This window comes from Budorcas taxicolor, chromosome 22 (assembly GCF_023091745.1).
Source record: "Budorcas taxicolor isolate Tak-1 chromosome 22, Takin1.1, whole genome shotgun sequence".
NCBI classification, from domain to species: Eukaryota; Metazoa; Chordata; class Mammalia; order Artiodactyla; family Bovidae; genus Budorcas; species Budorcas taxicolor.
In genome coordinates, this window is record NC_068931.1 from 39,568,680 (window position 1) to 39,582,668 (window position 13,989).

The following is a 13,989-nucleotide window of genomic DNA, read 5'->3' on the forward strand; positions in this document are numbered from 1 at the left end:
AGTAAACCTCCCTCAAGTCCAAAATCAACCACAAGAGGAGGTCCAGAGTGAAGTTATGGATGAGAAGCGGGTGATACTGGAGCAGGCTGCCTTCAAGATGAGTCTGTCTGGTTTCAATGGGGACTAGACTGTCTAACCTGAACGCCCCACTCTGCACTACTGTTACAACCAGCTCCAGAAAAAAGAAGAGGAAGTATTTATAAAAAGCGTTAGAGGGCTGGTGGCATGCTGACTCTACAATGGTGGTGGGTTCATAGCTCTTCGTTTTATTTTTAAAATGCATAATCTATCTATGTTACATGTCTTCACTTGCATGCTTCAAATGTAATACAAACAAATTTTAAAACTGCTAGAAAATTTAAAGTAGTATTATTAAAATATTTTTCATTTATAGCATATGTTAGGATTACAATGAAATTTGTTGAATGTATCAGTAGCTACCTGTAACTAATTCTCACAAAATTAAGATGCAATTGGGATATTTGGCATAGAAAATGATTATACTGTAATCAGTTTATATGTGACTGCCTCAAAGAAACTGCTAATAATTCTCCAGCATTATCTTTAAATTAACAAATGATTATTTCCAAGCTTTGAATTGAACTCTGGCATTTCCAAAGGAAAAAAACAATTAAACTCCATTTTGAAATGTTTTCCTGAACATATTTTCAATGAAATGATGTGTAAATACTACTTATTTTTACTTCTTCCTAAATACCTAACTAGAAAATATTATGATTGGATAATGTAAAAAACAACCTAATGTAAACACTACAGCAAAGTGAAAAATAAATTCTGTTAGCACTTTAGGAAATGAACATCTTGATTTCCATTACTAGAAATAAATATTGTTTTTTACAGATATCTTAATTAGTTGCTGATGGAGAAGATTTAAAAAACAAGTCATATACATATTTAATGAACCCTAAAAATTAATAAAGTTAAATAATAGCACAGTTTCTCTCCTATCACTGGTCAATATGATAATTTTTCTTTTTTCCCATAAAGTACTAACAGTAATTTGCTAATTTTCTCTTCCCTGGGGAATTCATTTCTTTTGAGTAACCTAGACTATATCCAGCCTACAAAAAATGAGTTAAGAGAAGTATTATAATTTTAATAAGCATACTGACCATTTAGGATTTTAAAATGTATTTGTATTCAGTCAACAAGCTACTTAAATTAATTGTGACCCTCCCCCCATATTTTTCCCCTCCTATTATGGCTATCATAGTTAAACTTGTGGGTTAAGGGAATACATTTTTTAAAATGTATTATCAGTTTAGCCAAGAGTTCTCAAAATGCAACTCCACAACCGACAGAGTCACTGTCACCTGGGAATTTGTTAGAAATGTAAATTCTTAAGCCTACCCCAGACCTTCTTCTGAACGCGAATAGAAAACTCTAGGTGACTCTGATGCAGGCCAGAGTTTAAGAACCAGCAGTCTAGGCGGCAGAATATTTTTAACTCCCATTATTAAGGTAGCATTTCTCTCCACTCTAAATGCCAAAATGCTAAATGCAAGCTGCTAATAAACACAGAGCTAGCCCTCAGAGCATTTTCATCAGGCAACTGGCCGAGCCCTTCAGTTAGAGTACCAACCTCAGTAGCGGTGGTTTCCCCATCAGCTGCCGTGTCTGTGCGCTCACTGTCCGTCTGTGGATGGCAGAGGTGACCAGGTTCCAGGAGAAAGGCAGGAAGAGAAAACAAATCATCTGGTCAAAGCGGGTATGTCCAGGTCCGAGAGCCCAGTCCCTTTCTCTGTGCCCTGTAAAATCGCACTACCTTCCCACAAGAATGCAGGTGCAAACAAAAGCCAAAGGAAGGCCAGAGCCAGGTTCCATCAGCAGAGACACTCGGAGGAAGACCAGCGGCACACGGCCGGCCTGAACCGCAGGACGTGCGTCAGCCAGGGTGCCATGTCTGCTGCTGCGTCATTCTCCCGCCCTTTTAACAGAAACCCCAAGAAAGACCTAAAACTGTTAAATGCAAATAAAATTGCAATTTATATATTTTTAAAAAATTCTAGTGCAATAGGTCACAATTGAAAGGTAAATAAACAAGTACATTTAAATAAAAAGCTACTGTAATAGTCACTGGACTTTCAGCCCCTCATTTTTTATATCATTTTGATAATTTACATCCCTCTAAGACCATCAGGCTATCTGCATTACCCTTTAATTATGAAAAGCACATGCCAGTGACTCTGGCCTATGTTTTACGTATGGAAAGTGTGACTTAACTCACAAGCAGCATTGGTAACTAGATATTTTTAAGACTATATATTGTTTACTTTGTCCCACCCTCCAATAGAAAGAGGTATATAAAAGTATGGAATTTGAATATCTTGTTCCAAAATAAACATTCAAATGAAGCAAATAATAATCATAGTGATGAAAAATAAGGAGAGAGGGAGGGAGAGAGACATTTAGTTGGAAACAAATAAAACAAAGCACAGCATTTTACAGAGCCTAGGTTTTCACAGGAGAATTACAATAGGAATTTCAGGACTGACTTTTAATCTGTTTTATAGATGTTTATGATTTAGAACAAACACTTTTATTAATTTTTTTTTTTTCTGGAGGAGAGAAGAGGCATGGCCATTGAAATGGAGACCTAAACATCTCACATAATATCAACTGACCTTCCCTTTGAAACTAGCAACTATTAAAATTTCCTTGAATGAAGCTGTGTGATTAATAATTTGTAAACGACAATCAAAACTCGGGGTTCTAAGGTTGTGAATCTGTCTCTTAGATCTTTCACTGCAAAGACCATGGGTTATCAAGAGGGAGGGCTGGGGCACAGTTAAGTTGACACAACTCTTGGCTGGCTTGACTTTTTGACCTGCTCCTAAGTTTTCAATTCCTATATTCCTGAAAGAAAAGGAACTGTCAGCTCATGCTTGCCCTGGGCACCTGAGTCTCCATCCTGGCAACATGCTCCCGTGCCTAAGCGGGGCAGGAAACCCTTTCCAATAGGTTGGTAAAGAAACCACACTGACAGCTGTCATGACCTAACCATCTTGGCAACACCTGGCGGTGGGTGGCTATTAATTTTCTTATCAGGTGATCCCTGCTGGCACATTAGCATGGCTTCAACTGACAGTCTAGCACAAGGCCAGTCTGATTTAGGAAGACAGAGGCAGGTTGTTGTTGAAAGGTATGGAACAACTCAAGGAAACCTTAGGCTTTCAAGAACAAGTAAGAATGACTTGGTTCAGAGGGCTAACTAGTTGTGTCAAAGGCCTCAAACGTTCTTCAAAGTATTTCTCTTCCCCCTTACATTACTCCCCCTATGCCTTTAGAATTCACTTCAGCAGCATTCCAAGCATCTTAGCACTGGAATTAGCACCACAGTTAATAATAAGAGGGAGGGGTCTCATGTCAGAATGACACCAGCTCTAATTCTTGCTATTTAACTCTGCGGTATGAGGTGAATGTTTCATATTTTAATTCCCATTTCCTTCTTGGAAAATGGGGAAATTAATAGCCCTAACTGTATCAGGTAATTGATACTAAGTCTTTATATATTACCTGACACACACAGAGCTAAAAATGCCTATGAAATCTTAAATATTGCTACGAATATAATACTGGGTTGGCCAAAAAGTTTGTTTGAGTTTTTCTGTAATATGTTATGGAAAAATCTGAACAAACCTTTTGGCCAACCCAACGTGTCACAATTATTACTGTTATTTTTCCTAGGTGTACACAAATAAATAGTAGCTTAGGCCACATTTAAGCTCCTTTAAATTTCTACTTAGAACCTAGTCAGTCAGTCATTCAACAAACATAGTACCTGATCAATAAACAGTTAACGACTGAAGTCATAAAGGCTGAATAAAACAACTTTTATAGCAACTGTTTGGAGCAGGAAATGGCAACCCACTCTACTATTCTTGCCTGGAGAATCCCATGGACAGAGGAGCCTGGTGAGCTACAGTTCATGGGGTTGCCAAGAGCTGGACAGGACTGACCAACTGAGCATGACTAAGTAAAACTGCAAAGTGTGTGGTGTACCATCGACTATCATATGATGTGTTTACACAATTTAAAATGTTAAATCAGGTGACCAATCTTTTCCTCCAGATTTAATCCATTTCCTTTTTTTGGCATCATCAAAAAATTCTTCACAAGTTGACACACAATTTATGGTGAACTAGGTTCATCTTATATCTTTTGAGAGATGGAGATGATTTAGTATTCAGCCCCTCCTTATTTGAGCCAAATTCTAGAAGGACAAAAGAAAAAACTGGCCAACTGCTCTACAGTTTGAAAGGATTACAACTCTCTACACTGGATTTCACTCTTGAGAAGGTCTGGGACTAATGAAGCCACGGCCACACGTGACAAATGTAAGCAGGGATGTCAAAATATTTAAAAAGCGTTCCAGTCATTAGTGATTTTGCAAAACGAAAGTGACAGACCTGAACTGTATGTTACAAAGTCACCCGGTTTTGCTGCCAAAGTGCTTGAGGCCCAGGGAAGAAAACAGGCCGTGCCAACAAATGGTGAGTTTTTTTTTTTTTTTTTTAACTGAATGACCTACATCTGAGTATTCTAGCTCAGCTTGAACCAGAGCACATAGCTCTTAACATTTGGGGTTAAGAGGCGACACTGAACAGATGGCCAAATACAAGGTCATGTGGCAGGAGGCTGTCATGGGTGGCCGGGAAGGCTGCCGAGGCCAGAGCTGGTTCACGGTCTCAGGGGTTTGCAGGAACAAGGAGGGTTTATGACACGCCAGCCACGCTGCCACCAGCTTGCGAGGACTAAGTGCTGTGATTTGTTTTGCTGATGTAACGCAGACATGCCCAAGTGGAACATTAATTTTCATGCACTGATTACAACAAGATGTATACCCTGGATTAGGCACAAGATCTGTGTGGTTGGCTACATAGAAGTTGTTATTTAACAATGCAGAAGAACATAAAATGGCAATCTTTTTGCCTTCTGTGAGCTGGATGACTAACTCCATTGCTAAAGGAACAGATGATGTCCAGGTTGGAAACCAGTTAATAGTACAAACAGCTTCTGTAGAAGATACTGTGTTCTTAAAAGGCTATACGTTTAGACCTACATTGTTTGATAATGCTTCTACTGTGAGAAACAGATATTTAAGCCTAGGATTTAGAGTGGTTTTTCTCTTAAAATATTTTCCATGTGTGAAAATAGCTCTATAACAGATAAGATTTGGATCGAAGTCATATAGGATCCAAGAAGCTTGCAAAGGGTTCTTAGGCAATATCAAATTGAAAGACTAAACTTTTCTTTAGAACATCTCTCAGATCATTACCATTTTTTCCCTGCTGCTGCAAAGAAATGGTCATAATACCACTAAATATAGATGCTCACGCACCTCGCAATGCTATACACTCACAGGTGTGCTGGAATTATCATTCTAGCTGAGCACAGACCTGAATAGACTTTCCTTCCTTTTTAAAGTGCTGCTTTGTGATTTTTTTTTAAACTGCTAGGTGTATCGAGTTTGTCTCCTGCCACAAAACCCTTGTTTTGTGGGGAGAGAATTGCTGGAGAAGCTGGGGGCAGGTGTAGGTGGGGGCGGGGGAGGAGGGGTGTCAGCCAGAGGCCTGTTGGCAGCTTCTGTACTTTTCCCTGGCGTCTATTGAAGGCTGCACAAAGGGAAACCGCTGGGCTGTTCACATGCCAGTACAGTGGTGGGAAGGGGAGCAATTAAAAGGAAAAACTACCAGCTACCACGTCACCTCCCCCAGTGGCTTGGATGAGGGATGGGGGTCAGCCCGCTTTCAGGTATGGAGGTGGAAGGCTCAAGTCCTTTCCTGGCTGCCAGCCCCAGAGGCTCACCAACTAGACTGTCCCCATGTGGGTGGATCTGGGGCTCACGCTGGCCTGACAGCACACTTGCTTCCCAATACCTGATCTGGCATTGCTGGTGCTCAAGGAATTTCAGCCCATTTTTATGGTATATAGAAACCTAAAATGAGTCTCTCCCCAACTATGTTTGAAAACCGCTGTTTTCAACTTCAGCTCTTTCTGCTCCTGTTTCTGACCCTGCCAATGACTAATGTCACTGGGTGTTTTAAATGGCTCCAGCCTGTCTTTCTGACTCAACACAACCACAGGATTGGACTTTCCTCCGGGAGTCACAAGGACAGTCTGGCAATGACCGTCAAAGAGTGGTGGGGGCATTTCAGAACCTCCAGGGAGGAGAGGGAGGTGCTCACAACCTTGGAAAGCCACCCTGGTGGTGATGCACCCTTGAGGGTGGTGCCCCTTCCCCGCACCTGGGGCATCCTTTACCGGGTGCGTATCAGCACAGAGCATCAATGCATCAGGACACGTTTTGGTACCTCACCTCATCTAGCTGAAAAGTTACTTTATCTGTCTTCTGTGTCCTTTCCTTCACTGAACGGTAACTGAACAGAGCCTTTTATTTGCCCCTGAGTTCCTACAGAGCACATGGGTTATTTATGTATGATTGCCTCGTGGCTGAGTCCTTTCCCACTCGCAGGAGGCGGTGGGTGGCAGCACGGTTCTGGCCGGGCTTAGCCTGCTGCGTCCACATGGTGTTGTGCCTAACCCCGGGGCTGGGGGGGTGCATCCCCGGCACACAAAACCTCTGCACGGAGTGGCACAGACGGTAAATGAGGCTCTGAAAGGAGGACCACTATCGCAGCAGCCGTCTACCAAGTTGTTTCGGACCGAAGCCCCAAACATGACAGGGACGTGTGTTCTATGCCGAGGTACACACCTCTTCCTCTGAACTGTCACTCGGGTCATTGTCTAGTGAGGCACTCAAGGAGGCCGCCTTGGGCTCCAGGTAGCAGAGGCACAGAGCCAGAGGGAAGGAGAGAGTGAGGGCATAGGGCACTGAGAAGGAGGCGGAGAGCAGGAAGAAGAAGATGAAGAGGAAGCAGGGCACGAGGGAGGGCGAGCGGATGGGGAGATAATGCTGCAGGCTCTGGGGCAGGAGGGCGCTCTCGGACAGGTTGGGGAAGGACAGGTAGCCATCGTCATCCAGGAGAGAGGGGAAGGACCCAGGGAGCTGTAGGGAGAAGGAAAACAGGGTGGCCCCTCTGCCCGGCTGCGGTTTGTAGCCGAGAGCCACATCGCGGTCCCCCGGGCACGGCTTCCCTCGGCCGTCAGGGTCCGAGGCGGGCTCCCCGTGCTGGCACCAGGGTTCTCGGGCCAGCTCGACCCCCAGCGGGGGCTGCCCGTTCTCCTTACACCTCCTGCGGAGCCCTGTGGGGGATGCAGGGGGACGGTGGGCTGATGGGGGGAGCGGGGGGCATGAGTCGGTGCCAAGCCCAGGTGACTGATGTGAGGGACAGCGAGAGAGACAGAAAGCAGCGAACAGAGGTGCAAAAGGACAAAAAGAAAACTGCAATTAGTTAATTTTCTTATGGGTACCGATATAAAATCGTCAAAACAAGAATTTCAGCACTGGGATCGTTCATGAATCTTCAAGCATTCGAGGTGCATGCCAATGCTCCCACAAAGGGCATCGTTTTCCCCATTAGACCCTCAAGCCAAACATAGGGTAGGCTTTAAAAAAAGGTTGGAGGGCAAGATATCTGTGGGAAATCTCAATATCTACATGTTTCATACGATTCAAAACTTGTGTTTAGACCAACAACTCCATGAATGGTTAAGATGCTGAGAAAATATAACTCTGATAACTTAAAACCAAGACTTTCAATAACTTCTCCTGATGTCCGGCTACTAGGTCTGTCGTGAGGGTTCAACTGGATTAAAATGACAGTGAATCCAATTCGCAGTCCTTTAAAGCAAAATCTCCAGCATCACCTTTCCTTGGTTACTCAATGATAGCCAAAACAAGGTGGGTTTCCAAATCAAGAAGTTTCTGGCCCCATTCCTATCTGTAAGAAATCCATAGTGAACACAGTAGGAACAAAAGTCTCCGTTCTGAAAACTCCTCTTCTGGCTCCATTTACCCATGGTGTACACGGAGGAGCTTGAAGAAGTGGTTTCAATAAGCTAACTAGCCAAAAAGACTGTGCTTTCTTGTGATGTGGTTTATCAATGTTCACTTTGTATTATTTGTGATCCATAAGTAACAGAAAGACACAATTTCTCAGTCTTCTGCATTTTCTTAGCAGAGGAGTGGTGTGCTTCATCTGCCTGGTTTGAGTCCTTAAGAGGAAGATCTAGGCCAGCATCACTGTGAGCTTGCTCCCAGGGAGGGCTGTGCAGGGTTCTGTGGGCATGTGAGGCTCTTCACACCTTCCCGGGTCCCATGGTCTCTGTGACCACAGCCAGCTTTCTCTGCAGGTGGTGGGAGACTGCTGAGCGAGGTGGTAGGGTGGGTGGCAGGTGAGGGGAGAGGAAGCAGGCAAAAGCCAAACAGGACCTGGGGTCCAGTGTAGAGGCTGCTGCCACCAAGGAGTTCAAGACAAGGCCACCTGGAGCCTGAAGATGACCGCACTTCCACTGTGTGTGTGTGTGTGTGCATGAATATACGCACATGTGTGTTTTTGCCTAGTGTCCTGATAGCATGGACACTACCCAGCTTGCTTTGTGGCGGTTATCCAACCCTGACTTGGTAAATACAGAGGCAGAGGGTAAGAAAAGGCACAAATAAAATGATAGCATGGACCTACTACAATGCAGAAGTGTCTCTTTTTTGATATCAGACAAATATGTCTTTTCCTAATACTCACATTTGATGTTAAACATTGTATCTTACACAAGACCCTGCACAAATCTCATTGAACTGAGGATAATGCAAAAGTTAAGAACTGCTGTCCGCCCTCAGAAGGCTGCCCCCGTCACCGGCAGTGATCATCAGTGGGGAAACACACTCTCAAAGGAATCAGAGACCAGTTGTTTAAGTACTGTTTTCAGTAACACACTTTCATTTTGGTTAAAAAAATAAAAAGAGTGCTGTGTTCCTTTTTGAAGATGGAGAAAAATGAAATTATGGCTTAATCTTTTACATGGCTGATTAGAGTGGGTTTTTAATTTTTTTTTTAAAGAGTGGTTTTTAAAAACAGCGTTGCGGTGGCAGGGGTGGGGGGATGGAGGCAGCATGCAGCTACTGCAGCAGGAGCTTTGGGCCCCAGCCTCTCAGAAGGCATCTGGGTCATGGTGCTCCGACTCTGACAGCCACAGTCTCCTCTGTCTTTCTATTCTCCAGTGGCACAAACAGCACCAAGTGACACCGGCTTAGGGCTCCATCTCACATAAACAAATCCCTGATCTTTTAAAATCAATAAAGTAGGAGTGGATCATTTCAGGAGCAAAGGACAAGTCATTTACTTTTATAGTGCACTTCATCTTATTCGGCTTCCCTGGTGGCTCAGAAGGATAAAGAATCTGCCTGCTAATGCAAGGGACCTGGGTTCGACCCCTGGATCAGGAAGATCCCCTGGAGGAGGGCATGGCAACCCACTCCAGTATTCTTGCCTGGAAAATACCATGGACAGAGGAACATGGTGGGCTATAGTCCATGGAGTCACAAAGAGTCGGACACGACTGTGACTAATACTTTCATATTATTTACACATCCCTGAAAGTGGAATGTTAGCCTGGGCAACTTCCAAAAATCATGGGACGCACTGGTTTTCAAGTATATCATCATCTTCTGATTAAGACCTAGTTAAAACCCATCTTAACTGAAAAGGAGGTGTGTGAAAACAAAATTCAAAACAATGCACATTTTCGTAGCTAAAGTGAGCCAGATATCCTTGTTGTTATGTCCTGTCTTTATTTTTGAGTTTGGCAAATAGGTTAATCTTACCCTAAGAAAAGGGATGTGCACTGGGTTACTGGGATGTTCTATCATAAACAGAATGATGATACATTTGCCAATCTGCCTGTTCAGAAGTCACTGTTACGTTCTTACCAAAAGTATTTTCTACAGACCCCAGGGGAAATTCCCACCTCTACATCTGAAGAGCCCACCTGCAAAAGAGCACTTTTGAGTCAAATTTACCCCAATTTTAGCATCACCTCTAAGTTATACAGTATTTTTATTCTGTGGTTTCCTTTCTCCCTGTACATTCCTGGGTTTCCATGATTAATACATATAAACCTACTGTGTTTTTTGACTTTTATGGGAACTGCTTTGCAAGATACATAACCCGGAACCAGAAGGATGCTATCTACATGTGTTTTTGACTTTCATTTTCTCAAAAAGTTGCTTTGTAGTGTTGGAGCTCCAGAAATAATCATAATGTTTATTTTTAAAAAATAAATTGAATTTCAGATGAAATGAAGTGACCGAATTCAGCAAATCAAGCACCCTAGAGAAATGACTGCCAAGTTCACCCTCCATCTCCCCTGAGAAGTCTGCCTTAACCCTTTTCCAAAATATATCCACTAGCTACTTTGATGATGAGGTTAAAATCAAAGACTAAGAGAGAAAACAGTGTACGAATATGCAAGCTGTGGTCACTCAGTTACTTGCAGTCAAGAGTATGTCAAAGTCAATACTATATGTCTAGAAAAATACACAGCCCTTGGGTAGGAGAATGGGGCCAGAAACAAAACAGCTTTAGCAGCAATTCTGAATTGTAAGCCCAAACACAAATAAATGGGTTAATATGCCACCAAAAGTATTTTTAAGATCTACAGACAGGACAGCTGTTGAAAGTCTTATGTAGCACCTAAGTCGTTCAACAAGAAATTTCAAAAAGTTAAAAAAGGGATCTTTCAGAGGAAAACTGTGGACAGAAGAAATAATAAAGACTGATTGTATCAATGTGACTAACGCTGAGCTACGAGTCAGCCTAAGTCTTATGCACACATTCCTGCTTCACATTCTCAGCACCATTCAGGAGTTCTTTAGAATCTGCAGGAGCCCTGGGAGGCAGAGGGGAGATGTACCTTTCCCTCGTGCCGGACGGCAGCTACCGGCGTGGCTTCCTCGGCCTTTTTCCGTCTGTCCTCCTCCTCGTCCCGCTCCTCCTCGGCCTTTTTCTCCGGAGTCACAGTGGTGATCAAGTTGGTCTGAGACATGCCCTTTGTGGTGATGTACTGGCCAGTACCAACCTCTGCAGCGGACACAGAATCCTTCATGTATATTTCATGGTTTTCATTCACTGACGCTAAAAGCAGATACAATTGGAGAAATAAAGTCTGAGATAGTTAAGTCAGAAGAAGGATGGACGCCACCCATTGTCCTATTACAGAAAAAAAAAAAAGGCAAAAAAAAACCACAAAAAAAACCCCATAAAGCACCAGGTTTCTCTTCAAAAGACACATCAGCCTTGCAGGTACTCTCATCTAAGCAACACCGCAGTTTCATACTTCTGTCACCTGTAACTGCGTCTAAGCGTGATTTCAATGCTCATCTCTTGAAGCCACCAGCACAATGTTCATCCACTCACAGGCTCTCTGGTAAGGATGTGTGTGAGGGTGGATGTGAGTGGAAAGAGGGGAGCACTGAGTGACTGCTGAGCCTCTTACCCACAGAGTAAACCAGCTGGGCAGCGGCACTCAGAGGCAAGTTTCAGAACTAACAGCAGACAGACAACTGCCCTACTACACTTGACTTTAAACACATCTTTGGAAGTGCCAGTCATTGAGGAGCACTGAACTTTTTTTGTAGTGTTATTACCATTGCTACTACTACTATTGTTATTAGTGGCTGAAAAGTCTCTCTCTCCTATAATATAAAAGCTACCTAAGTTATACTGAAAAGTAGCCATCTCAGCAGAGATGATACAATTTGGATGGCAACTCTGCTCAACTGAAGTGCAGAAATGGTTTAATTTTTACTGCGTTTTAAAAAGACTGCCATAATGTGCATACATTCATTCACCTCTGATATTTGGGGAAAGGAAGACAAACATTGCTAATGAAACTCGTGCAACTGCAAAGCATGCAAACGTAAGAGATGTAAGATCCAGCCTTTCCTCCCAGCTAAAATGTCTTAGTGAAAGAGATACCTGATTTAGTTAAATTTTTTAAATTTGTTACTCATTCTTTTAGGGTTTAGGTACCATAAAATTTACTAAAATTTAGAAAGGCTGCTTTTCAAATCACAGGCAAAATTTAATCTGCTTTCATATTTTTGGGAGTTTAAGACATAAACGTTAAGAAAAAAACTCTGAAATCCTTTGACTAGTAAACCATTTCACTAAAATACCTTCACTAAGATATTTTGCATCTCCATCTAGTGACAAAAAAGCTTGTATGAGACACAATATCCTAAAAAGGCTTGTTAGGCTTTTCTCATAGAAGATGCAACCTTGCAAAAAGCAGTAGCTATTGCAACATGCAGCCATGGTCCCCCACGCAGCAGCACAGAAAACATACGAGAACCGGCAGGACCCCAGAGAGTGAGACAACACATACTAGCGTCACTTTTGGGCAGGGGGAGAGAGAGAGACACAGCACGGAATTAGTACATTGGTTTCACGCTTGGCTTCCGTCTTCTCAGCAATCCCCAGTGCACAGAGGGTCACAAGGAAAACAGCATTCACAGCAAATGTGTCCCCTTTGGTTCACATCACAGAACCACGTGAAGGACATTCAGGGGAAAAAGCTGTGATTCTACATGAGCTCCTCCAGCACTGACTTAAAGAACACACACCAGTTTACCCAGATGCTTTAAAGAAGAGCAGATGAGACGATACAGAGAAAAGGTGCCACTGTGAATGCAAACTTTCAAAGAACTTAATTCAGCTTCAAACAGTCCTAGTAAACAGTGCTTCCCAAAAGCTTGGTTCTCGGAGATTCTAAAAATGGAACACTGTTCTAGAAGGTAGGGAAAGGTAACTGACCTTCCTAGGCCTGCTCACAAGGGCCTGAAGAATGACCCTCAATATACCTGCGGAGGTCTCAGGATCACATCTGGAATAGGACCGCTTTCACCAGCGTCTTATTCACTCTTTGCGACAGCCCTGCCAGAGGTGGCCATGATGCCACCTGACAGACGGCGCCTAAACCTGGGACCTGGAGACGGGCAGCCACTCACCCACTGCTGTACAGGGAACGGGTCTGGACGCGGGTCTGGGTTTATCTACACCAGGTGAGCATTCTTCCCACTTCACTAACAGAACTTATAAGAAGAATAGAGCACTAATAGCACAGGTTTGACTCCCTCTATAAACTTTTTATAAAGTACTCCATTGGGAAAATATAGTCTTTTTTCATTTTATGTGTATTGTTTTCATTCACGTCATTAGAATCTGCAAACTGCAAAAGGAGCTCTTGGTCATGGCAGCAAGTCAATTTACACAGACTTTCTCTTCTTTTCTTCAGTCTGCTCACTGCCCACCCTCCTTATTCCACTGTCACTGCAAACTCGTTGGTATATATCTTTCTAACTTTCTCTCTATCCACATAAGCATAAGCTCAGAACACGGTGGCGGGGGCAGGGGACACACTGGGAAAGTAAGATGTAGGCACTTAGTGTGCTCAGTACTGCTGGATATCATGGCTTCTTAGCCCCTTCAGCGGATGGAGCCAAGAGTAAAGTTATAAATTATGACTTCATGTTGTTGGGCTTCCTGATAGCTCAGTTGGTAAAGAATCCGCTTGCAATGCAGGAGACCCCGGTTTGATTCCTGGGTTGGGAAGATCTGCTGGAGAAGGGATAGGCCACCCACTCTAGTATTCTTGGGCTTTCTTTTTGTGGCTCAGCTGGTAAAGAATCCACCTGCCATGCAGGAGACCTGGGTTCGATCCCTGGGTTGGGATGATCCCCTGGAGAAGGGAAAGGCTACCCACTCTAGAATTCTGGCCTGGAGAATTCCATGGACAGATATATTCAGATAAAGCATTATAGGATTCTTTATCTCACTTCATTCATATTTGTATCTTCTTCTGCAGTCAGAATCAGGATTTCTAACAACATCAATGCAATATAGCCTTTTAAGTCAAGAAATCCGGGGAGTATGTCACCCCAACAGCCACATCAGGGGTTGATGAAAGGGAAGGAAGGACTGAGACTTTATAGTGAGCTGAAGGCAGAGAAGGTCAAGGGGGAGGTGATCCCAGGCATCTGTAATAATAACTTGTGATTCTATTTATGCT

At 43.3% G+C, this 13,989-nt stretch overlaps 1 protein-coding gene across 1 annotated transcript in view; it reads right to left on the reverse strand.

Annotated features, from left to right (window-relative positions):
• EPB41L3 (erythrocyte membrane protein band 4.1 like 3) overlaps positions 1-13,989 on the reverse strand; it is a 90,331-nt gene that overhangs the window by 16,883 nt on the left and 59,459 nt on the right. Inside the window, exons 11-13 of the mRNA XM_052660501.1 lie at positions 10,834-11,054; positions 6,737-7,300; positions 1,604-1,657 (exon numbers count right to left, since the gene is read on the reverse strand). Of these exons, the coding sequence (XP_052516461.1) occupies positions 1,604-1,657; positions 6,737-7,300; positions 10,834-11,054 (839 nt within the window). The remainder of the gene's footprint in view (positions 1-1,603; positions 1,658-6,736; positions 7,301-10,833; positions 11,055-13,989) is intronic.